The 27,098-nt window shown below is 41.3% G+C and overlaps 1 protein-coding gene across 2 annotated transcripts; it reads left to right on the top strand.

Annotated features, from left to right (window-relative positions):
• On the top strand, window positions 1–26,954 carry sh2d3cb (SH2 domain containing 3Cb). Of its 2 annotated transcripts, XM_076730181.1 has the most exons (12): window positions 1–113; window positions 4,259–4,964; window positions 12,335–12,374; window positions 13,736–13,864; window positions 14,840–15,231; window positions 15,992–16,095; window positions 17,431–17,897; window positions 18,732–18,847; window positions 21,666–21,837; window positions 22,726–22,837; window positions 22,973–23,179; window positions 23,989–26,950. In XM_076730181.1, exons 1-12 carry the CDS (start codon window positions 95–97, stop codon window positions 24,156–24,158), a joined length of 2,634 nt encoding a protein of 877 aa, XP_076586296.1. In that variant the 5' UTR covers window positions 1–94; the 3' UTR covers window positions 24,159–26,950. The 2 variants fall into 2 exon arrangements, with proteins under 2 accessions (XP_076586296.1, XP_076586297.1); XM_076730182.1 differs by lacking the exons at window positions 1–113; window positions 4,259–4,964 and adding an exon at window positions 5,816–6,011 and having other exon boundaries at window positions 23,989–26,954.
• Window positions 26,955–27,098: the final 144 nt, after the last annotated feature.

The raw sequence follows: 27,098 nt of genomic DNA, 5'->3' as shown, positions 1-27,098 counted from the left end.
TCAGGGGCACACTGCAGCAACAAGTGGAGGTTTTCTGACCGTTTTCTATGCGTGAATGTATCCAAAAGTCAAGTCAAAGTTTAACGTCTGAAACATGAACAAACGAAAACTGAGTAAGTAAACATTTTACTTCATGATGCTGTTGTGCAATATTTTTAGAGTTTATTTCCCCAAATTATCATTAGAAAAGCCTGACATCTCAGTGAACTGTTATGTAAAATACAGTATATAAATGTGTATGTGACAAAACAACAGATAGTAGACTTCTTTGTTTTTAGAGGCATTACTAATATTGCTTTTTTCATTTGTTGTATTTTTCTTAAGAATTCTGTAAAATGTCCCCTGTGACTGTTATGTGTGTGTGCGTGTGTGTGTGTGTGTGTGTGTGTGTGTGTGTGTGTGTGTGTGTGTGTGTGTGTGTGTGGGTGTGTGTGTGTGTGTGTGTGTGTACAGTTACTCAAGCACTGTACTTTTTACACAATTTTGAGGTACTTTTATGAGTATTTCCATTTAATGTGACTCCATACTTCTGCTCCGCTACATCTCAGTGAGAAATACTGTACTTTTAACTCCATTTACATTTATTTGACAGTTTCTTTAAAAACAGATGACGACAAAACAAACAGTTTTGGTCTGTGGCCTCGTAGTGTCTAGTTGTGGCCTCGTTGTCACATTTCACGCCTTTCAGACTTTCCCTCTAAATCTATCACATGGTTTCATGTTTGGGTCCAGACATTAGGGAAAGCCCTGAAAAATTAATCCGAATTTATGTATCAGAGCTTACAGTTTTTTCTTCTTTCGTCTCCTATTAATCATCTCATGAGCCCTCACATTTATGCTGTGACCTACCCTTTTGTTTGGGAACCACTGGACTGAACTACTGAACGCTGCTTACACATTGGCACAACACTGTTAATTAAGTCATTTATCATCTCACAATTGTTGATTTTCTGCAAGTGCTTTTACTCTTAATACTTGAAGTAAATTTAGCTGATGAGATGTCTGTAATGGATTGGATTTTGAATGAAGGATTTTTACTTGTAATGCAGTATTTGTAAGTAAAGAATCTGAATAATTCTTCCACCACTCCTGCGAACATCCTGTTGAAATGTGAAATATGAGAACGAGATGCAAGCCAAAAAGGTTGGGAGCCACTGGTTTAATCTTAGAAGCTTATCGTACATATTTTAAATATTTCGACCTAAAAAAGTAACTAGTATTCATAGCTGTCAGATAAATGTAAAAAGTACATTATTTCACTAAAGTGTAGTGGAGTAGAACTGTAGAATCGGTATGTGAGTAAATGTAGTTACTTAGTTACTATCCACCAGTGGAGAATGAATTAGTAAAGAGACTTAGTGTTACATGATGAGTCAGGGAAAAGAGGCTGATGTGGGTTTATTTGTGTAATCCTGTAAAAGAATGTGATCTATTGACACTTGTCTCACTGTGTGTGTGTGTGTTTGTGTGTGTTGCGTCTTTGTTCACTGTTCCACTTACAAATAGTTTTTTGGTCTATTGTAAATGAAGCATAGATGTGTCTTTGTGCAGTTTGAATGGACAGCAGCCCGGCTCAGAGCAGAGTTTAGCACGGAGTTGAGCTAAGAAAAGACAGCAAATGTCTGAAAGGACGGCAGCTCACAGCGCTTCTCTCACTCTCACTCGATAGTTGTTCACTGTTTAAAAGCTGAATTTCACCCATGGTGCATCTGAAGGCTGCTCATTCAGCTTGCTTAGGCCTGAAAACAGGGCCAAAACTGAAATAAATCATCAGTTTTCAGAAACATTTTTGGAAATCCTGCTGTATGTGACCTTTCAGTGGATATCAGTTTAATCACTGAGTCCAGTCCGCAGACAGATCCAGAATGTGTTTAGGCTATTTTAGCACAAAGCCTCAAAACAGGGAGAAACTGGAAAATTAACTGCATCAAAGTGAATAAAAGTCATTCTAGTCTTAATTAACACTAGTCAGCTGAAACTTTACTTCAAAACCAAAGTCCACTTCAACTACTGTGTACAAGCTCAAGCACCCTTCAGGATCTTGAATCTTAACAGATTGTCCTCACCATCATAATGACGCCATCAGTCATTTGTTCAAACATTTAAAATGGCCCTCCTTTATGTTTCCCTGATAAGTGACCTATTTTGGCTGTGTTGTCTGACCAAAAGAAAAGAGGACTTTGCTGCTGTTGCTAAGGCCTCGTCACACCAGGAGAAGTTAGTCTACGTGTCTTCATGGAATATTTGATTCTGGGTGACGTATGTGGGCGGGAGGAGCTGGTGAGCTACACACACAAGCTCATTAGCGGCCTTAGCTTGACTGCTAACGGGACAATAAGTTCACCTGTTTTATTTAATAATCATATTTGTCCCATTGTCTCATAACTGTGAGTAAAACATGTGTCAGTTGTGGAGCACTTTATTCTCTGACAGACCAGGTTCAGTAAATCTGGATGGTGACACGCAGTTAATGAGAGCTAATAGCTTCCTGTTCATGGACTCTCTGTCTGTCCGTTCCCTCAGTGGCCAGCCCTGTCAACATGGCTTGTTATTGATCAATGGCGCAGTCTTGTTTGTTTAAGTGGTTAATTAGCGAGCTAATTGGTGGCTGGCGGAGGACTTACATTTATTTAGTGGACAGATATGAAAGTGCCATCCATTTTGTCATGTAATTCTCATCTAACCAATGAGGAAGCAGATTAGAAGATGGCGCATGAATAATTTTTTCAACTGTTGTTTTTTAAAGTGACTGACAAATCTTGAAAGCACCTGTGTTGGTCTCGTACTTATGCATCATCAAATCCACAATCACAGTAAAGAATGCACTTCAAAATGAATGTCAACACACTGTATCGTACAGCGTTCAGATATTTAACGGCCTAATCAGGAACCCATTACATAACTCTAACATGAAAACAACATATGTAGTTTCTTTGCATCTGCACCCCCACCGACTCCCATCTCGCTGTTTCTCAAAATCATTAGTCTATCTTTAGCTGAGGAAATAAATATCCATCAGTGTTTTCCGAGTCTAATAGGTCCCTGGGGCAGAAACATAATCAAACACTGCTGAGAGCTGGAGGGGCTGCAGTTTAGAATAGAAACGGGGAGAGTTTCAGCAGACGAGGGCACAACAACATTCCTCACATGACTCTGAGGCAAAGAAAACATTTTTGTTTTTCACAGGACAAAGTGAAAATTAACTGTTTGCAGCTGCTGGTGACTTAAACATCCCACATTATTCTTTAACTGTCCTTAAAATGTATGACTACATCTTAAAGAGGGAATACCTGACTGAGACATTGACCCTGAGCAGGAACGAGCAGGTGGAACACATGATGGATAGTATGTCAGATTAGAGGGACCTAAATTTTTTTTTTTTTTTTCGAATATTTTGGTTTTGCCTTCTTTACACAGCTCTGATAACAAGGTTAACAGTCACATTTTGTGTTTCTCTGCTCTACTAAGTGTAACATCTTATCTTTTGAAAGAACAGGAAGTCGTTTTCTACACTTCACCATTCAGTATCTCAGACTAGACTGCCTCATCAGTAAGGTTGGTAGGTCAGTCCAGTGTGCAGACATATCACAGGTGATTGGACATTAGGTTTGACAGAGCCTGTCTCATTTTTACCAGCCCCATGAGGCTGTAATGCTCATTACAAACCTGAAAACTAACGTAAGTACAGATGAGGCTAACAGGAATTTGGGGGAGGGGAAATTCAGGTATTGCATAAGCAATCTCGGACTGTGTGTGAATGTGTTCAGCCAAGAGCTCCAGCTCTTTCTATTACTTCCCTCCATAATGGCCCCTCTTGTTAAAAGCTTGGACAGTTTTTCAGCTTCCATGGTGACGTCTTCACCTTGAATCCTCACAGGCAAACTGGTGTCCCCTAACATCTTTGCACGGACATTATATGCAAATGTGCTGCCTCTAACATTCGCAAACACATTTAGAATTTATCATTTGGGACCGTATACCTTCAAATTCAAATTCAAAATCACTTATCCAACAGCTGTGGAGAGATTTCACTCTGAACCACAGAGTTTGGAGAGAAATCTCTGCACAGCTGACTCTCTGACTGAATTACATCTGGTGTTTATAAAAAGTGAAATCATTTGTTTGATTTGTGTGTGACATCATAAACTCTTTACGTCATAGTTTACGTACTCAGACTTAAATTCATGATGAAAAGGACGTCTAATGATGTCAAAGGAATGTTTCTGGCAGCCCTCATTAACTACCTCCTCATCTCCAGGTTTCAAATGGTTTGGGAGCCTCACTAATCTCTCCACCCGCCGCTCGTCAGAGAAGGCCAACATCAAGGCAGCCCCAGAGCATGATGGGATTCTCGGTGGTGCCAAATCAACAGTGGGGGGGCAGTCGGTGGATGACATGGAGCCCTGCCTCCACAGCCCCAGTTATGCCCACTCCAATGAAATGTACACACACGTGGGCACGGTGCCCCGCAGCCAGAAGCAGAAGAAGAGCTGGAAGGGGCTGAAGGAGAAGAAGAAGACAGAGGAGGAGGAGGGGGTGAGTGGGGGGCAGAGCCAGTGGAAGTCAGGGGAGCATGTCCGAGACTCCCCCCTGCTAAGTGCCCTGTCTACCCTCAGTTTGAGCAGTCTGGACCGGCCGCTGCCCGATCCCCCAGCACCCACTCAGACATCACCTTTGACCTCGGCACCTGAAAGCCGCTTCAGTGATCCTTCAGTGGACCTCTTTAAGAGCCAAGAGGGACTGTCAAGGACCAAGGATGCTTTAGATCATGATAGACCTGCAATAGAGCCCTCAAACATGGCAACTAAAGGCTCCAAAGTGTCTTCGTCGCAGGATGTGTATGTGCCGATGGACCCGATAGCAGAAGCAGCTAACAGCCACGTGGACGAGCAGCGAGGCATCACAAGTAAACAGGAAACCACAAAGACTGTCAAGGACTTACAGGAAGTGGATAGCATTGACAGGTGAGAACGTTGAACTATTGCACTTTCAGATGATGCAGTGACCAGCCCAAAAAATAGTCTGTGGTTTGGTTATTCAACCTGCCCAACAAACAGCAGGTCAAAGCATATGAGACTGAATGGTTCAGGTTTAAAGCAGAAAAAATTTCCATCCTGTCACTTGTCAAGTCTTGTTTTCTAAAGAATCATTGTGGTGGGATTATTTCAACCTGTTTCCACTGCAAAGCAACTTTCAAGAGTTTTCAAAATGGAATCAAGAAATCAATTATGATGTATTATTATAGTTTTAAGACTTTAACAATTCCTCGGCGTAAATTCACAATCTACCCAACAGTATATAAAGTAATAAAAATGAGCTTCACCTTTACCAGCTGTGGCATTCAAGTGATGGCACGTGACTGCATCAGTAATCAGAATCCAGTAAGTTAAATTATTCTGAAATGGGCCATTGTTCATCATGAGTATTCTGGTATATTATGATGCTAAAACTTGTACTTTTTAATGCATGAGAGAGTATTTCTACACTTTTACTATTAATACTATTATCTATGACTTATTTTACTTAGAAGTGAAAGATCCGAGTTCTGCTTCAATCACAGCCATCAATAAAGAAAACAAAAGAAAAACAATAAAAATACGACTTAAAATAACTATTAAATAACTCTTTAAAATAAGAATATACAGCCTACCCATAATGTACACTCATTTAATACAGATGATTTTAATAACCGATATAATCACCATTATTTGATTTGCCTTAAAAAAGACGACGTTTATTTTTAGTGACTCTCTATAAAAGTCGTAATGTAATGAAAGAAGTTGTGTAATTTTACGAAAAACGTCATTATAAGAAGAAATACTGCGATATTGCTCCCGTAACGCCGTGCGGAAATTAGACCGCGGCAGCAGCGCACATGCGCAGTGGCTCCCCGCCTGCCGCTCCGCTTCACTCGCACTCCGCGGCGCTGCGTGTCGGACTGTGCCGGACAAGATGTGCGAAGTTGGGCACATGAACTGTCGGTCAACCCGATCCGGGGAGGGAGAGAAAAGGTGAGAAAACTAGTATCAAAGAATAAATGAATAGCGGGTGAGGTGAGATGAAGTCAGTGCTGTGCTTGTGTTGAGATTATTCTGAGAAGCTCGCATCTCTGACAGTCAGTGTCAGAGGAGGACTGTGCGCTGTCTCACTGTCATCTGCTCCTGTCTCCTGCAAAAGTTGGACATTTTCAAGGACTGTCTTAATGTCTCCACTTTAATCGGTTGTTCGTGCGTGTCGTCTGCGGTTGATGCATTGAGAGCAGGAAACAGACACATGTTTTAGGTTACTGGCTTTAAAACATGAAAAGCTGGTAGTGAAACATTTACAACAACTAGTCCACTTTGAAGTCAGTGGGTTGCCAGGCCGGGCTGCAGTCTGTCTGTGTGTCTGTCTGCCTGTTTGTGTGTTATATGGAGGAGTGCAGGCTGAATCTGTTACATAAGAGGAGGAATTTGATCCTGGTCTGGTTTCATTCAGAACAGTGATAAGGCTTTTTTGGCAGAGATGCAAGCGCCTGTTTAATTTTCTTCTGTGTGCTTCGGTCTGACCTGACTTACACCTGAATTTGACCTTTGACTGTGCTCGCCCTGCAAAGGCTAACCGGAGGAACGACAGAGACAGTGAAGCTGAAAAAAAGGGTCTGAAGTTTTCAGGCTGGAGAGCAAAACTGTCAAACACATAGATAAGGTGTAATGTTTTTATTTGAGTTTTTTCAGGATGATTATTTTTCCCAACAATCATCATAGAACCCACACAGTAACATTACCTAAGAAATGCACATACTGCACCCTGCCTTTGGATAATCTTCACTGAACACTCAGAGAAGCTGCAGTATCTACCAACAAAATGTGTTCTCTCAGCTTTCAGCTCCACTGAACTTTGGTTTGATCATTACTCACAGTCTTATCTCTACACTTATTGCCATCAGGTGCTCCTGTGTTTTCTATCTGTCCAAGAACTATTAGTATTGATATTACAGATCACGACTAATGTCAGGGGAAAATCCATACCTAAACTTGGCGTTAGTTTTGGATAAGGCTAGCTCACAAGTGAGCTTTCACCTGACCTGACCTTCTTGTCTTGCCATATCTTGTTTCAGATTTCAGACTTCTCCAGCTGAATGCTGGTGAAATATGAAGGTGTTTGGTAGATTTCAAACAAAAAATAATGACTTGAGTGGCTGGAGAACATTTACCATTCAATAGCTGTTAGATGTTCACATTTTACAAAGTCAATTTCCCTCATCTAAGATTAGAAGAAATGATTCAAATTTTCAGAAATATAATATTAGACTAATGAAGTTTCAGGGAAATTTAGGTGGGGTTTAAAGACCATGTATTTATGGAGTAAGGTGATCATGTGAACCGCACAGTTATGGCAGTTGGGCTGCAATTACTGATTATTTTCTTTACAATCTATTGATCATTTTCTTGATTACTTGATTAGTTGTTTGGTCCATAAAATGTCAGAAAATGGTGAATAATATTGAACAATTTGCATCAGTTGCATTGTACAATGTCTTGTTTTGTCCAGAACTCAAATATATTCAGTTTATTGTCACAGAGGAGTAAAGAAACTAGACAACATTCACATTTTAGAAGCTGAAATCAGAAAATTAGGGTTAGGGTTAGGGTTAGGGGTCTTTTCAGAAAAATGGCTCAAAATGATTAATCTATATCAAAATTGTTGCTGACTAATTTAATAGTTGACAACTAATCAATTTATCAACTAATTGTTGCAGCTATAGATAGCAGTAAGCTCGCGACATACGCAGCGTATCTATAAACAAGCTGCTTCAGGTTCAGCTCTGTTGATTCATTGTACAACTGTGTTTTCACATAATTTAACATTGACTTGAACTAATAACTTCCTGGGGGAAGTCCACAAGTCTGGTGTGTAAATGATTTCTGAATATTAAAGTTTGCATGTTGTCACTTGGGCTGGTTGATGTGGTGGAGATCATTGTCATTATTCACAGCAAATCAATGCGAAATCAAGCTGATGTTCAAAACAGTCAGCTGTCCTCCATTGTTACACTTCAAAAGAGACTAATCCCTCTTCATGCTAAGAATTTGCTGGTCGAACACTTAAGAATGAAAGTTTTCCTGCAGTGTTAAATGAGATCTTTTCATTAATATCAATATCAGTGTGCTCAATCAAAGTTGGCTTTTCTCTCATTTTCAAACACGCTAAAAGTAGAAACGGGGGAAATATGTTTGAACTTACTCACAACACATCTTAAATATTTCTAAAATACTGTATTTCCCTTTGATATGAAGAACAAAAGACACCTTTAATATTACTTATAACATTTCTATTTGAATTTATTTAACCTAATTGAGTGTTTCAGAGTTCAACGAGAGCCAACAAAGTGAAAGTAAGGCGTCCTTGGAGGTGGCAGATCAGCCATAGTGTTGAGTTGGACGTCTGTCATGATCAGAGGGACGCTTCTCTTTCACACTTTATGAATCACTCAGAGCTGAAGTGGTTACTGAGGTTAACCCTGACCTTCATTTAAAAGTCAGACACGCTCACTGCCTGCATCTCTTTTTCCACTTTGTGTTTGTCTGTCTGTGGTTAACGTCGAGAGCCTCTGCTCTGTGTGGACACGTAGGTGGTGTCACACTTGTTTTGGGTTATTATGGGAGCTTTGGAGCTAGAGCTAGTGTCTGTGTGTGTATGTGGATGTTATGAGTGCGTCTAATGTGGTGGTGCAAGATGTTCTGGCTGGAGGAGCAGGAAGTGCTGTAAAATTTGATGCTGGTTTGGGGAATGCAGCCCCAAGTGGAGAGAGTGTCCCCCCTCAGAGGGCTGTCAGGACATCGCTTCAGAAACACGAGGCGGAGACGCTCACTGAGGCTGTGGTTTCCTGTCATGGTCTCTGCTGTCCTTCACAAAACTAAGAAGAGTCAATCTGTTCAAGGGGTTATCTGCTGCACAAGATGCCTCTTTAACTGAGACCTTTGTGAAATTGCCCTTTGCATGTGCACATGGCGGTCCATTGGGACAGGTATGAAAACAAGCTTTTGAGGCCTGGTCTGTCTTCATAAATTGCTTTGCTGTTGAAGCTTGTGGACGGGAGGACTACTCGTAGGGCTGGTTGTTGAACTATTGTAGCTGGCCAGCTAAAAGCTAACATACCAGCAAGCCAGGAACGTGCAAGCGCTAGTAAGTCACAATAGCCCTCTGATCCATGGATCATGGTGGTCGGACATCCCTCTCCCCAACAATACCTTGTATTTTCTCTGCATGGCACTGCCTACCCTACTGGTATTTTGTTCTCAGGAATGTACACAATATAGTCCAGTATTTAATCAATTTTATTAAAGAGAGCAAAAACGTTCTCTAAGCTAACAAGCCCTCTGACTGCAGCTTGTTATGACTCCCAGTTGTGGCAAAATCATCCAACTGCATAGCTTAAAGTTCTGTTATGTGCCCCGCTAACAGTGAGCATGAGCTAAAGACGAGTGTTTAGGAATGGATAAAACAATGTGCATCAAATCTGCATCAAAACACCTGCACCTGTTGGTTTCTACGTGAGCTCACATACTGGCAGCATCTCGACACGCGTCAAATCATTGACACCGTCACCGTCCTGCCTCCCAACATTCATGCACATTGACTCTCCAGAAAAGCCAAAGTTTTATCATTTTATTATTTATTTTATTCACTCCTGGATTGACACTGCATTTGGAATCAGCTGTTATACAAAGGAATAAAACCGCTTTCCAACGATAAGGCTAGACTGTAACATATGGGTACAGTAGGCTTGCATCAAAGTGTCTGTAATTTATGTGCAACAATATTTAACTGATCTTATCTTATCTAATACTGTGTTGAAGCAGTGCTTTACTTGTAACGAGGGCCAGATGATGAAATGTTTTAAGTTATTTTCTTGTGATCGTGAGAAGTTACAGTATGTCGTGATCTCAATAAATCAAACCGGTTTCCTTTAGAGCTCTTGTCATTTCATGATCTCTTTTCTTTTTGCTGATGAAAGAAAAGTTTCACAGGAAAACAAAATGTCAGAAATAAATACATTCATATCCTCTCCTCCCAGACTTTACCCTGATTAGGAAATAATTACAAAAAATAATAATTCTGATGTCATCCAATGAGCTCCACACAGATACAAGCAGCAATCCAGGACATAAAATCAACTAGATAAGGTTTGTGAACGCAGCTTTTGATTGTCAGGGAGTTTCTTATGCAGTGTGTGTTTTACTTAAGTGTTTGTATGTGTGTGTTTGCTGCCTGCTCTCAGAGTTTGTGTTTGGGAACAAAAGGTCACCTCCCTTGACGTGACTCATGGAAATATGCAACATGTTGAGGAAGAGGAAGAGCAGAGTGACTGAAAAAGAAAAGCCAGTTTCACTGACACATCGCTGCTGTGAGAAAGAAACCACTGCACTGCACTTTGAGTGTTTTTCCCTTTGTCGAACGTCAGTTGAAAGTGTCTGCGCTCCCCCGTGTGTGGAGCTGAGTTTTATGACTCCCAGAGCCTTTGGACTTGGTGAGAAGCCAGCTGGTGTGATTACTGGTTGGACATCGGGGAGAAAGGAAGTTTCCTTTGCTTCAATCCTGAAAAACAGAGTCTTTTGCAGATTGAGGTTTCACACAGCAGTAGAAATATTCCCCGTCCTCCCTGGAGAAGTATGTTGTGTTGTAAGCTGTTGCTGGGTGGTGGCGCATTAACACACTGCAGCTGTCAGAGAGTTGTGCAACAGGACAGAAAACTGTACTACTACTACTATTGCTACTGCTACTACAGCTACCATCAGTACTATTACAGTACTTAGGACTGGGTATTCATCCTCAATACTTCTCTGGTCCCCCACTTTAGTCCAGACCGAAATATCCCAACAATTCTCCAATGGATCGCCGTTAACTTTTTGTTCAGATATTCATGGTGCCCAGAAGATGAATCCTAATTACTTTTTCTGTGGTGCCCCCAGGAGGTCAGTGTTTTCACATCCATATCAAAAATCAAGCTATTCTCTGATCAGATAGTTTCTGATTTAAATCGACATTTTAAGTTCTTGTATGGTTGCTTGCGTTTAGAATTTTGGCTTCTTTTCTTAAATAAAAAAAATGGGTTAAATTCCTCAAAGTACTAAAAAAAACCTCCAATATTCAAAAGTTTCAGATGAACTTCAGCTCCACTGCAGCTCCTGCTACCTGTGCTTTTGGTTTGAAGCGAGTGCTGTTGGGAGAAGTGGGACCTTCCCACACATGAACTCAGGATTGGCTAATATAAAAATGCTAACCTCAACAGTTGTTTGGGTTGTTTGCTTCGGTTGCCAGGCAGATGACACCGTCCGTCAAATCTGATCCCTCACAATCAAGGTGAAGCGTGATGAATGCTAATCTCTGACTAAATCCTTCCTCAAGATGTCGAAATGTGATTGTTGCATTCATTTTAAGAGGCTCACAACTTCCCAATAATGTCCAAGAAAGTTTCCCTGCAAAGAGCTGCTGAAATTAATTAAAGGCAAAATGGATATTTTCTCAAACCTCAGTACTCTTCTAATTTTAATTAATCATAATTCATTGTTAATGTAACTTAGAGAGTCTTTCAGTCTGTGTACTCACCGACAATGAATAAATATTGAATGATTATTTATTTGATTTAATCAGAAATGTTCTTTGAGTAAATTATTATTTTTTATTCAATTTATTTATCCTTTATTTAACCAGAAAAGACCCATTGACTAAAACACAAAACAGTCCAAAATACTTGAATAAAATGTTCTTTGTCTCTTGGAAACAATCTAAAACAAACCAGGAGCTGTCAGATCCCATAAGAATAAAAAGGAGCAATCTAAAACAGTAACTCACAAAGTATCTGCAGCCAGAAGACAGAGCATAGCATCTGTAGCAAATCCACAGAAAGAGACCAAATTTTGCAAGTAATTTCAGAAGGTTCCAGGCAGAGATAGCCACATTTAATAAAAACACATTGTGGGAATGAAGAGTCAGTCTGTCGGTTCACTCCTTTGACCCACACTGAAACATCTCAATAACTATTGAATGGGTTACTATGATATCTGGTACAGATATTGGTGGTGTACAGGAAATGAATCCTAGATAGATACATAGATAGAGCATTTTATTGATCCCCAAAAGGAAATTGCAAAGGAAAACGAGAAGTATTTGCGTCACCCACAAAGTTCCTAATGACTTTGATGATCCTCTGACGTCTCCTCGCCACCGGCACATCAAGCTTTTCTCTTATTTTTTGAAATATCTCAGCATCTTCTTCATGGTGTGCCACCAAATTGGTTCAGATATCCATTTTTGATCCAAATTTCTCATATGTTTCTTTTCTTATCAGTCTGCAGGAGCTGACAGACAGCAGTGGAGAGTACGTGAAGGTGGGCTTCTCCTATATATGACTTTAAATCTGTCTTTGTCAAACACTCTGTGATGCTGCTTTGCTCTCTTCCTCTTGTCAGAGAAAACACTTTCTGTTCCCAGCAGCGACACCATGCTCAGAAAATCTGAAATTAAAAATTGTGTCTGTCTGCTGCTGTGATCTTCTACACACAGCACACAGGGTCTAACCCAGTCAGCTCGAGTGACAGAGGGGAGTCGGGGAACCCTGTCCTCTACAGTGAAATACTTTGAAGCTGTTGCCGCTGGTAATGGTGACGGCCTTCATTCGGCCGGCAGCTCTGCCTGTAAGAGGTGGAAAGAGACACAGAGAGCGAGAGAATTTCCAGTTCATTGACCTATAATTGGATACTTGACAAACACACTTGTCTGAATGGGACAAGCTGGCAATGAATGATAATGCTAATGAAATTAAAGCTATTCAGTAGATGCTTCCAGGTCTTTCCCCCTCCAAAACACACACACACACACACACACACACACACAGATACACACACACACACACACACACACACACACACACACACACACACACACACATTTGTACACACTCTCCTGTTTTGTTTTGAAGTGTTCCTGGCCTGGTGCCCAGCCCTTTATACACAGGCCACTGGGACAAACCATTCTGTCAAGAAGCGAGGGGTGGGAGGTGCCAGGGAGGAGAAAAACAACATGTCACCTATGCAACAGTGTAATAACAGTAACTTGTGTGTGTGTGCGTCTGAAAACAAAAGCATTCCCAGCCCGTCAGTGTAAACTCTTGATATACAGTATCTTCATTTTGTTTTGTGTGTGTGTGTGTTTGTGTAATGACATGTCAAACAAAGCACCACTGAGCGATGACCCCCATCGCACAATGACGTTGCCACGGCGACGAGGCCAAGACTCTAGCATTGGTCTGGGTCTCGGGCCCCTGGTGCCGCCAGTGTGGGTGCCAGTGTGGGAATACCAGAACTGTCCACCCCCCCCCCACCCCCCCATCCCCGTTCTGTTCTCCTCTTAACACACACACACACACACACACACACACACACACACACACACACACACAAAAACAGAGCTGAGAAGGCAGCAGTTTGACTAGATTTACCCACAATGCTTCTCTCAGAGGACAAAATTTCAAGCAGCTTTCTTGAGGAAAGAGATTCTGGTTTGCTTTTACAGATGGCAGGAAAGAGGAAAGCAGCAGCAGAAAGGCAGCAGACTTCAGACACCTCTGTTGGTAGCTGGTATTGAACCCACTGTCAGAAGTTGCTACATGATGCTCTAAACTCTTGTTATAGTTTTGTTTTTGTTTGGTTTGGTTTTGGCATCTGATTGTGCACCTGTGATGCCCTTTAAGTTCTCCAAAGACAAGTTCTGGTTGGAACCGCCTTCGGAGAAACTGAGGAAGCAGCTGGAGGACGAGCTGAAACTGAGCGGCACCAACCTGAAGAGCCACGCCTGGTACCACGGACGAATCCCCTGGGAGGTCTGCCTCACACACACACACACACACACACACACACACACACACACACACACAATCATGCACACAGTATGCTTGTGACTGAGGAGGACATTGCATTGACTTACATTCATTGCCTGGATACTTGCCATAACTTCAACCCAAAGCCTTAACCCGTATCCTGATCTTAATCTAAATCTTAATTTAAAACTTCAGTGTGTTACCATGTGAGGACGTGTGTCTTGTCCCCAAATGGGAAGTGAGTCCTTGCAGTGATCAGAATTACATTATTGCTATTTAGGTCATTTCTCATCTGAAGAATTTCTACATTGCGTTTTGCTCAGAAGGGGATCTCCAAATTAGAACAGGATATGAGGACCTAACCTTCAAAGTTTCACTTTAAAGCAACACAGCTGAATTGTATTTTAGAGTGGATTTTTCCTTTAAAGGAGGGATCCATCTAAATAGTAGTATTATTGCAGTAAACAGTCATGATTTAGATGAATAGATAAGTATCTGAATAGATACAATATTCCAGGTGAAATCGTTAGAGTGAATCCAGATGCAGCAGGAATCATCGAATTAATCGTCCTGAGATATCTGATTGATTGGCTTTTTTGTCTGAGAATCTGAGAATATGAGATATCCTCACTTTACCCGCCTTTCCTTTCTGGATGAAACCGTTCATAAACTGAAAAAACAAATAGTTTGAATTGCTCTTTTATTGAATAAGCCAGAATTACAAACAGATACATTTAGATTTATGTCAGCCTCCTCCCGATTTGGACTAATTTAATTGGAAATAAAGGTCATGTTTCTGTCAGAGGGGTAACTTGTGATGACTTGACAGAGATCTAACCCAAAATTACTTACCCTAACCTCGATAAAAATAATCGAACATATGCTTTACCTACATAAATACAACTGACACTAAAACATAAACCAAAAAAGATCACATAGTGATTCGGAGAACCAAGAAGCATTAAAATGTCTCCTCAGGTGTCGGAGAGCCTGGTGGTGATCCAAGGCGACTTCCTCATCAGAGACTCTCAGTCCAGTCAGGGAGACTTTGTCCTCACCAGCCACTGGGAGAAGAAGACACTTCACTTCCTCATCAGGAAGACGGTGGTTCAGTGCGGTGAGACGTACACTCGGGTCCAGTACTGCCTGGAGGACGAAGCCTTTGACTCTGTGCCGGCTCTTGTTCACTTCTACGTGGGGAGCAGGGCGGCTCTGACCCGGTGGAGCGGAGCTCAGATTCACCAGCCGGTGAACAGGACGCTGCCTCTCAGCTACCTGGAGATGGCCTTCTGCACTGCCGCTCCTCAGCCCTCTGCGGCAGGACGGCGGGCTGACGCCGTGAGTGGAGAGGAGAGGGTCTGTCCGAGGAGGTGAAACATACAACACAGAGGACGTGTCTCATAAATTGTTTCAGTTGTTTTGTGTCATTCAGAGGAGTACAAACTATCAGAAGAAGCTAACAGCACCTGCTCACAGGAGGCTTCTAATGACTGATACATCATATTTGCTTGATATTTTATCTTTAGAGATGATGTTGCCTTTAAGTTGTATTTCTCCTAGACCACCAGACCAAAATGTTTTTACTCAGAGTGTCAAGGGATGCATTAAATGATCATGCTCACCAGTCTGATGAATATTTTTAGAAGTACTTCATTAAAGGTTTAGTTAATAAAATGTCAGAAACATCCAGAATATTCAATGTAAAATTTTACCAAGCAGAGAAAAGCAGCAAATCGGAAACTCCGAGGACATGGAACCAGAGAATGTAAATCACTCTAACAATCAATCACTTGTCAAAATTGTTGGCAATCAATTTTATGCCAATCAACAAATTAATCATTTGACTAATCATTTCAGCAGGACGCCTAAACACTTGGTTTGGAGTGTCTCATTTAATCTCAGAGAAAACTGGTCACAAAAGAGGATCCTACACAACATCTTAAAAACTGTTGTTTGGACAGATAGAAGTGTCTCAGGTAGTGTACAAAGTTGGTGCTCTTCTCTGTTACAGTCCCATTCCTGTGATAAAGGATGATAAGTTTTTTTTTTTTTTCAATGAGATTCAAAATGAGATGCTGTTTCCTGTATGTGATATCCATCTGCCATCTCTCTCTCTGTGTCTCCATGCAGTCCTTCCTCTCTCCACCACAGGGAGGCAGACGTAAACACGGAGCAGGACGACCGGCCTCTGCTGACGGGTGGAGAATCCTCACTCTTGACTCCATATAACAGCAGTGAGTGTAATACCACACAAAACTCTTTTTCCTCTTTGCATTGTAATAACATAGTTAAATCAGTAAGCTGCTCATTATTTGGGTAAATCGTTGTAAATCTGTTAGCCATGGCTAACAGGATACAGTAAGTGAGCAGCTGGAGCACAAGTGGTGCACTACTATTAAAATATTTCACATTGTTTTGATTTTATTGATTTTATCTGCATCAAATAGAGCTCAACCGATTGAATGACATGGCTGATTATATCAGATGGTGTTAGTTCATTAATACGCAATATATATTGTAGCATATAATTGTGAAACAGTCTACTGTAATGTAAAAGAGTAAGCGTGAGGAATAAACAGAAACTTCAAACACAGTGGTCATTTCCTACAAGCTCTTTTGTATTACAATAACCCAAAACTAGTTTAATGCTATGAATAGTGTAAGAGGATAGCAATAAGCTGCTGAGCTTCGGTGAGTCTCCTTAATGATACCACCTGCTTCAAGGCAGACAAGAGTAATTTAATACATCACCATCTATTTATCCTTTATTTAACAGAGACAATACCAGTTATTAAGCATTTACACGAAATGTTCTTTTCCTCGTGCCTTAATGTCCTTTCAGTAAACACATCCAACTGTATAGTCTGTTGTTTTCTTTTGTAATGCACAAAATACAACTTTGAGAGTGAAAATTACAAGAGATTATAAGATGTTTGCTACAGAATTGGACAAAGATGACAACTAAAGTTGTTAGATGGGTAAACTAAGCATGAATTTTATTCATTTAATGAAATATTTGTTTCAGTATCTCTCAAAAATTTTGAAAGAACTAAAGTAAGAAAAATACAAATTACAGACTAAAAGATCTTTATTTTATATCGGATTTGTTTATACAATTTATCGTATGTGTATACATGGACAAGTTCTCACATGCACAGATGTCTTAAATTTTGGGCCCCATTTAGGCCCGAAATAGATTCTGGTGGCAGAAATGAAAGAATCATTTGATCTGAAGAAGGTTTCATGTCTTTGCAGAATAGAGGACTGTCAATCGCCAATTTAAAATTCATTTTCAGTCATTTTTTCATAGTTTAATTCATTAAGCTATAAGGCAAATTCCATGCTCTTTTATGAGACAAATAAATTACACATTAAAACAAATGTGCTTGACCCAGAAGCTGAGTTGAAGGGTTTTGTGAGGACAAGGGACAATTTGTGTTGTATGTAACTGTATGAACAAAAAGGGGTTGAAAAATCATTTCTCAGCTTCTGCTTTTCTATACTCAGTGTCTCAGATGGTAAGACTTGGGATTAAGGAATAACTTCAATGCTTTTTCTTCTCTTTCCAGCTCCACAGTCTAGAAGTCCTAGCATTAGCCGGGCAGCCAGCGTGGCTCCATCCCCCTCCCCCTCCAGGCGCTTGGATACTTCCCGACCCCTGCCCTCTCCCAACAGCCCCCTCCACAGACAGTGTAACGACGGACCCCAACCTCATCTGAACCAGGACTTCCCATCCTCTGATGCAGGTGGAAGCTGCTACACAGAGCTGTACTTGGGCCCTCAAAGCTACGTTGAGAGGCTGCGGGTGGAGGAAGGGTCAATGGCAATTGATCCGCTGAGGGTGGAGGATGGGAAGGTGTACTTCTCCCCGGTGGTGGAGACAGTCTCTTCTTTCAAGCCGAGTAGGTACCAATCGCCACTGATGCCCAAGGAGAATAAGCCTTTGGAGGTGGGCATCCTGCGGAGGGTGAAGGAGCTGCTGGCCGAGGTTGACCCCAGGACAGCAGCCAAGCACATCACCAAGGCTGACTGCATGGTACCATTTACAGCTTCTGTCATCAATGTTTTCACATTAACAGTGGCTGAAATGACTATTTATAATGTGGAATTATTACCTAACTCAACTCTACTTTCATTTTATGGCCTGCAACACTACTGCTATGATGAAGTCTAACCACTCGCTGCTTTTCATGTCATGTCCAGATGCGATATGCAGCTGGTTTCTGGCAAAAAGCTCTGATAAACCTTCTGTACACTTGCTACTCAGCACCAAACACCAGACAGACAGAGTTAAAGACTAGTTATTGAAGAAACTGGAACATCGAGCAGCTAAAGAGTCCGATGTTTTTCTCAGGAGTTTTTAGAGCTCGAATGAGAGTGAATACTTGTCTTGCATTCATCAGGTCAACACAAGCACCTCATTAAATTAATGCTAATGCTAATGTTTGTGTTTGTTTACCCATTAGGCATAACAACTTAACGCTAAGGTGATAATAGCTGTGTTTTAATGCACATTTTGATTTATAATGTGTGTACAGGAAGGTGTTGTAAAGCAATGCCTAGTCCACAACAAGTCCACAAGTGTACACAACATTGTAAAGAAGCGAAATGTACTTGTGGACTAGGCACAAGTCATACACACACAGAGGTGTTGGATGGAGAAAACCATGGATGTGGGCAATGTCAGAATATCTCAGGATGCGTTTTCTTTCTCTTACAATTGCAGCTAACTAAAGAAATAAAGTACAAGTCTGAAATTGAATACATCACACAGATATGATGCTGCCAGACACTGTGCATTAAATCACCCACCAAATATAAAGAGAAACTGTCAGGAGTTGGCCTATAATCATGAGTCTGTGTTTCCCAGGTGGCCAGGATCCTGGAGGTGACTCCGGAGGTGCAAAGGATGATGGGAGTCAGTTCTGGGATGGAGCTGCTCACTTTGCCACATGGCCAACAGTTGAGACTGGACCTGCTGGAGAGGTGAGTAAAGATTCAGAAATGCTTGACACTTCCACCTCTCAAATGTGAAGGCAACCACATCCAACCAGCAGTTTGGTCCAGCAGTTGCCACATAATGATTCAATGGTCTGACAGAGTGTTTCTTTACTGTCTCAAAAGATGTATATCACTTGATTTTTTTCTTTTTTTTTCCAGTGATGGTATTTTACCACAGTACTATAAAAATAAAGTTTATACTCCATTCAAAACATGATTCAACTGTTAAGTTTCGGCAGGATTAGGAGTCAATAGCAGACAGGCAGACAAGGAGAAAGGGTAAAATAGGAATTTATTGAATGAACAGAACTGAGCAAAAGGGAAAAAGACGCAAGAGATCAGGCACTGGTGATTAACACAAGAGAACAAAAACCTAAGGATCACTTATAGTCGAAGGTAGCACTAAGCAGCAGAAACTAAAGCTGTGTCCCAATTCAGGGGCTGCATCCTTCGGAGGATGGATTTGAAGGCCGATTACGTCATAACGCTGCGCGAAGGCTGTCCCAATTCGTCCAAATTCGATGCGTCGCTACTATCCTTCACGTCCTCCCATATCCCAAGATGCTTTGTGCACCGATTGAATTTTTTAATAATGGCGACCTGTTGATATGAGGAGCTCAGTTAACAGTTAGCCTTATTAAAACTCTTCACTTACAAATGTTACAAGCTCGCATGTCAACTAATATCTTATTTTGAGTGAATACTCGATTGTGATTGGCTGCAGGGTGTCCGTTAAAAAGTGTTGTAGGACACCTATAAAAAAGTTCCAGTCAAATAGCCTGATTGTTCTAAATTATTGCGCTGGCTCAAACGCTACTTGGTAACCGTGGCAACAGAAACTCGAACATACGTTATTTCACAGTTTTTTTAACACAACGGCAAGACAGTAGAAAACATGAGTGATTTTACAGTTTCCTTTAACCACATTTAATGATCAGAGTGAATGGTGGATAATATTTCTTGCAATAAAAATGATTTAGGAAACTATCTGTCGTTGAAACAAAATCTGGCATCATCCTCTGGACACACACAAGCGGTAAGAGGTGCACTTGCCCTCTGAAATGATACTTTGTATCACGTAACATAACGTTAAGCAATCATGTCACTTCCCTCCACTGATTAGGCCTAATATAACAGTTGCGCCGACCGAGCTGCAGGTTCTGTGGCCAGAGCCGGTTACCTTGGCAACGCGTCACAACGAGCGATATTAAATAGTCCACTCAGCGGCCTCTTGTGAAAAACTTACGATTTTAACGGTAAAAAAAAACAACATTAACGTATTAATAATTGATTTAATATTTATTTCTTTCGTAAGTGACCATGGTAAAAGCGGGATAATGCCCTTCGAGGTGTCCATTATCAGAAATGAATGGAAGACGCGGAGGCGTGAACCGTCCGACACGAAGCTGTGAAGATATTCACATCAGGTGAATTTGTAAGTTGTATAATAGGCTACATTTCGCGCCTCTTACAAGCGATAGGAGCTGTACGGGCGCATCTCCGCACCCCATACGTGTGTTTTTCCCGGGTTAGGAGGGAAGAAGTTATGACGTCGTGACGCAATCACAAAATGCTCCGAAGGCTAGACCGTCCCATTTAACGATAGTTGATGCGGCCGACGGAGGATCCTCCGAAGGACCCAGCCTCCGGAGACCGCGTAGGCTGGGTCCTCCGAAGGATGCAGCCGCTGAATTGGGACACAGCTTAAATGAGTCCTCTGCAGTCCACAGTCTTTATACTGTGCTGATTGTGATGAGTCCCAGCTGTGCTGGAGCTCCCAACACACCTGGAGAACCACACCAAGACTCTGCCAACAAAGGACACACAGGAAACAAAGCCCCACTCGTATTGCAGTATGAATTGTGGAAATGGCGTTAGCTCTGGCTATTTGAGACAACACAAAAATGTTTCTCACATCCAACATACTACTGTGGTTATTTTATTGGCTTCAAATTAGGCTTAATGAGGCTTACAGGTTCTAAGTTTGAAGTAGGTATCGATCCATCCTTGAGTTTCAGTTTTGAAGTGAATCCTCCATCATATTGCCCATCAAAGCATTCAGAAGAAAAGAAATTAGTATACACATATAGCTGAAATATATAGTCCAGTTGTCATTTGCATAAAGTTAATCCACTGGGTCTCCACTTCCTCAGGTTTGTGTTGGTTCTTGCAGCCATCAACAGAGAAATTGGTGTGCGTTGCTAGCAATGTTACCTTCTACATCTTCATGTTACTGGAGTCAGTTCTATGAGTATGTCTGTAGCCCTCTACCTGCATTTTATCGCAGCGGTGAAGCACATTATTTTTAATATGCTAAAACTACATGGTAATGACCACATCGATGAAGGTGGTGAAACTGATATATCGTAACTGGTATAACTGGTATATAAACTTCTTACGAACACAAGAACTTTTTATTGGTTCATGAATCTTGACTGATGTTCAGAACTTGCTCAGAGCTCCTGTTTACATGCTGATTTAGCCTTACAAGCATAAATGTGTTCATTTTAACAAGCTAACATGCTAAATTTACACTTGATATTTAAGTGTAAATCAGTTCAGTCAGTTCTAAATGTGTCAAAGTACAGCTTAGGATGATGAAAAATTAGAAAAGTTGAGCCAAAGTCTGACTGTACAACTGAGACTAACAAGCTGAGTCTAAGATTAAAATCTCAGACTCAAGCAGACTTCTCCTCTGGTGCCACCCTGAGGGCACACTTTACATTTTGTGCCTTACTTGTGGTAAAAATGATACGATTGTGATATGAGCTACAATCAATTCCCACCTCCCACCCTCCTGCAGGTTCCACACCATGGCAACCATGTTGGCCGTGGATGTGTTGGGCTGCACAGGGACGACTGAGGAGAGGGCCGGCCTGCTGCATAAAATCATCCAAATTGCTGCTGAGCTCAAGAGCACAATGGGCAACATGTTTGGCTTTGCTGCTGTCATGAGAGCCTTAGAGCTGCCACAGGTAAATGTGCCTCACACACAATGAATATTTCCTTTCAAGGCCATTTATGGGTATGTTTTGCTTTCCTTGACAGAGATAGTGGAGACAGGCAAAAAACATGGGGAGACAGAGACCAGCGCTCCCTTGCTGAAATTGAACTAGGCTGTAGCTGAGAGCTTAACACATTATGTGACATCAAGGTGGAGATAAAAAATTATTATTACCTTAAACAGCAATAATCTGCGATAAAACTTGCAGTATAACCCCTTCCCCTCTGTACATAAATATGCACTAATAAAACTGCTTCATGACTCCATTATCTTACATTACCTTTGACTGGTGGTATAAAACTACAAAAATTGCTGACCACTGAGGCAATCTGTGACCTGTGTTCTTTATTTAAAATTAGTAGGATGACCTAACAGATTAGATACTGTGTCATAGGTGCTGTATTTTTATAACTCTGTCGTAGTCCTTCTCATTCATTTTTCTGTCATCACAAAGCATTTCTTATGGAAACTGGAATTCCTCTTTTACATGCAACATTCAGAAAACATCATTTTACTAACTAAACAAACATATTAAAGTATTTTAACAGAATTTATTTTAGATCAACCTGTGCCAGGGACAGGATACAGCAGACTGGTAACACAATGTGGGACACACCCCTCAAATCTGCAGGGGCTCAGCAGAGGGTTTTCATATTACACATAGCATGCCAGCCTAAGTGGGGAATTCATAATGACATACTTAAAACAATATTGCCAAAAATAAAGTTGTAAATTTATGTCAAATAATGGCTAGTAATGCACAAGCGGAATCATGAACTGTGCCACCACTGTGGCCCTGTCCCTGCATCTGGACACCAATACTGCCTGGTTTGAATAGGGATGCTTTTCTGTCTCTCAGGTGTCCCGTCTGGAGCAGACCTGGACAGCCTTAAGGCAGCGACACACAGAGGGCGCTATTCTCTATGAAAAAACTCTGAGGCCGTTTATGAAGAGTCTGAATGACGGGAGAGGTACGGGTCCTCTGACACGCCACACCACCTGTTTCGAGCCCTGAAAAACACCCAGAACTTTGTTATATACACTGACTCCTGCACATCTTCCTCTATACAAAACACACTGATTCTGTCTGTGTGTCTGTCCTACAGAAAGCTGTCCGCTGTCCAACACCACCTTCCCTCACATCCTACCCCTCCTGTCTCTGCTGGAGAAGAGCGTGGCGGTGGGTGAGGGCACAGAGCCGTGGGAGACAGTGGAAGCTGGGGTGGACGTGGTCATGTTCCACCTGGGGGCAGCAAGGACCATTGCTCAGCTGGGGGGCATCTACTGCTCCAACGCTGAGAGCCGACTCCACGGTAAGAGAGCGGTCAGAGCAGAAAAACTGTTTGGAGTAGTAGTGCTATATTACCTCTAAATCACTAGTAATCCATGTGAGATTTGTTTGCTTTGATTCTTCGCTGTGTGCATTGTACCAAAGTACCAACTAATTTGCTGCTCTTTAACAGAAATGTAGTCTTGGTTTTCTCCAGGTAAGAATGCAGATGCACTTCAAACTCAGTTAGGCAAGAGTATTTTGAACCTGTTTCTGCCATTGCTTGCTCTTATGTGCATGTGTGATAAGTTCACAAATGTATGGCTACCAACTAGACATGACCACCAAGAATGAACAGGCTGAAAGCAACACATCATGTCTCATTTTTCTACACACAACAACATATGCACTCAGACATCATCGTCACATAATTTTACACACTGGCACAGCGGCTTTAACTCAACTAACATGGCTGAGGTGCTCTGTCATCACTTCACTTGTCACATAGATGGTTAAAAGACAACAAAATTAAACACAAACAATAATTCAGCCACACAAACTGGTGTCTTGGAAGAGTCATCCAAGGTGTCAACCAACATGTTTTGAAACAGGGCTTCTCTTTCATTTCACCCACTTAATTCACATAGACCTTCCCAAATGCCCATCATTGTGCTGTGATATAGAGGACACTGGTGCCCTTTTTCTCTGTTCTTTTTCTGAATTCAATATTTGAAGAAGAAAAATATTTTTAAAAATGGGGTCAAAGGAAAAAAAAACAGTTGGAACTAAATAACTGTGAGCAAATTGTAAAGTCTGCTGTTGATACACTGATAAGATGATGTGATGTTGCAGGTTTCCAGGAGCAGGCAGAGGTCCTGGAGCTCTTCCTGACTGACTTCCAGATGAGGCTGCTGTGGGGGAGCAGGGGAGCTGAGGAGAGCCAGGCTCTGCGATACGATAAGTTTGACCAGGTGCTGACTGCCTTGTCCAACAAACTGGAGCCGGCCGTCAGACTTCGCTGACCCCAGACCTGTTTTTAATACCTTTCTTTTTCCAGGATGAGCTCCCTGTCAGGTTCTCATTCCTACATGGGACAGTCTGTTGAACACTGAGCCGCTTCTTCTAGCAGCTGGAGTTCTGATGGCCTTCCAGTTGCCCTTGAGCAAGGAATTAAAAGGGACAACATGATGTTTGAAACAGGGAGGCTCCAGTCACAAACTCACTTCATAAACATTTAGACTCTAGACATCTAAACTGGACTCAAACGGTTTGGTGAAACTCACCTTTCACCTGGTTCTCTGGAGCAAGTTAAGATTCAGATTCTTGTTCAAAAGCACATCAGCAGGATGAATGTCAGCTTCTAATTTGTTCTCAAACTAAACGGTTAAATTCTAATCCCAGTATTTTCAGTAGCTTTGATGCTGAACCCAACTGATGGAACACAAAGCAGAGTGCAACGTTAATTATACAACTTTATTTTAAAGTTCTTCAAGAGTTGTGGCCGGATGACAGAGGTACTGGAAGTATGAGGCAGTGCTGCATCCTGGAGGACAAAAAATACAAACCAAGAGGCTGCAAAATCTACTGTCTCATGACTCGGGATGTAATACCAAAAACTCACGGTACGATAATACCTCGATATTAAGGCCACGATACGATATTTATTGCAATGTTAAAGAAATAAAGAAAATTACTTGAAAAAAATCCCCTTATTAATAAATTACTGTATACAGCATTGTTTTTTTCATCTAAAATTTATTTTTCACTTAAAGTCCTTCTGCTTTCCTTCTTTGATAAAATAAAGTAAAAGTTGCCAGCCATGACCGAAGCATGAGCAAAAAACTGGCATGAATTGTCTTTGGCAGTGAATGATTGACTGTGACTGGCAGGTATATCAGTCTCTGTTTGGTGGTGAGCTCAGCTGTGGCAGTTGAATTGCAGTAAAACACCACTGCTACACACCTCACTCGACCAAGTAGACAACTGGCATGATTTACGCCCAAATCCACTTGTGAAGCGAGGTTTAGAGTGTGTGGAAAACACTTTATGTCGAACTCCCACTTCAAAACAGCAGATTTCAGAACCTCAGCTATGTTGAGTCCAGTGTGTGATGGGAAAGACTTTGTGATTTGGTGGTTATAACATGAACTGTCACTGTGATATAGCTCTGAGTGGCTCGTGAAGTCTGCCCATCTGTCGTTATTGAGATGCACTCTGCTTCTTTGAGGCTCTGCTTGACTTTATCTTTTGCCTCTTGGTACAGAGCTGCTATCACTGCGTGACTAAAGTGTGGCTTTGATGAAATTGTGTACTTTGGCTCAAGTACACAATTTCTGAAATCCATCATTGTTGACCCCAGAAAAGTCTTTATTCATTGATGCATTGTGTTATTTCTTCAGCTCTCAGACTGTTATGTGGAAGTGGGGCTCCAAATGCTTCTTTCAGGCTCCTTTGGCCTGTCCGAAGCTTTGCTGTTGTTGTGTTTTGAGCTTTTCAGGGTGCAATGTGCCAAATGTCCTCTCATGTGTGATGGGTTTCCTGTAGTGCAGTTGACCGTCATCTCGCAGTATTTGCAAGTTGTTTTCTGTTTGTCAGGTTCTTTTTCGCCATTGTGTGTTCTTGAAATGGGAAAACCGAAATGTCATGACATATCAGCTCTAAATGTTGATGGAGCATCCTCAATATTGGCATGTTCATCCGTCTCGTTGGGTTCACTTTTTGCAGAGCTTGGCTTGCAGGTAAAGGGTGAGGGGAGTCTGTCTTCTTGACTACTGTGATTGTGCCCTCTGCTGTTCAAACAAAAACAGTTACATTTTTTGACAAGGAGAGGTAGTAAATGAATATGTAATGACACAGTAGATAGCATCACTGTCCCACAACGGCATCAAGCCCTAGTTTTATCTCGATATCACAAGATTCAATATATCATTACATCCCTACTCATGACATCATAGCTCTCTGTATTCTATCTTACCATCCTCATCAGACTCTCATTTCCCACTATCTATATTCTTAATTGAGGACTTGGACCACTTTAATGTTTCAGTGTGCCAATGCCAGAGTCAGAAATCAACTTTACTCTACCGGCATCTTTTATTAATATGTTTAAGTTTCTTACCAGAGGACTTCATCTGTCCCACAATGAACCAAAATGTGAATGGAAGATATCAGTGTAAATATGCAGCGCTGCACTGGGTTCTGTTGTGGTACCGTGGGTTTGTTCTGCAGGAAAAAACCTTTTCCGTTCCAGGAAGCTTGAGATGTGTTTTCATGAAAATACGTATTAAGACGAAGCTGTGCCTCAGTCAGTTTGTGAATGTATAGAAATGTGTTTATGTCTCCTTGAGGGCTGGACCTTCCCTAAATCTAAAATTGTATGAACTGTATGTCATATTGTACAACCCACTAACAGAATAACATTGTATCCACAGTTCCATATTTTGTCCTGTTTTTATCTCCACATGTTAATAATTAGGATTTTCTAATATTAAGCGACTATTTAATGAGATTACCGGTGCTGTAATCAGTGTTGGGGTCAGTTCACTTTCAGTTCTGTACTTTTGTTTGTTTATCTTTTTAAACTTCCCTTCCCTCTTTCGTGTTCTTTCCTTTTCCTTCAAAATAAAAGCTGCATGGTTCTCCACATTATCACACATCCTGTATCTCTCATTATCACTATGTGAATCAAGTGAATGACCTGACCTCATGCACACAAATACAGCCCACAGGTACAGAACATTTCTATTACTTTACACAGTATTAATGCCTAATATTTTTCTGAAATTTGAAATGTAAATAAACATGTTTACCTCACTTGTTTATTGAGATGAAAAAGTCTGTGTCTGCCACACACATGCCTGAAGCTCATTTCTCAGCCTCCACTAAAGCTAACTCATGCTGCACATTGAGAAAAAAACAAAAACAAAAACAAAACAAAACACAGATTTCTCACACATTTCAGA

Source organism: Chaetodon auriga, chromosome 5 (genome assembly GCF_051107435.1).
Source record: "Chaetodon auriga isolate fChaAug3 chromosome 5, fChaAug3.hap1, whole genome shotgun sequence".
NCBI lineage: Eukaryota > Metazoa > Chordata > Actinopteri > Chaetodontiformes > Chaetodontidae > Chaetodon > Chaetodon auriga.
The sequence above is the reverse complement of the archived record's forward strand: the minus strand, read 5'-3'. Positions and strand labels throughout refer to the sequence as shown.

Excerpts from the sequence above, each read along its gene's own strand:
- sh2d3cb (XM_076730181.1), top strand. Across the intron at positions 16,096-17,430 it reads CTTGACTCCATATAACAGCA|CTCCACAGTCTAGAAGTCCT; the intron begins GTGAGTGTAATA and ends TTCTCTTTCCAG. Across the intron at positions 21,838-22,725 it reads GAGCCTTAGAGCTGCCACAG|GTGTCCCGTCTGGAGCAGAC; the intron begins GTAAATGTGCCT and ends TCTGTCTCTCAG.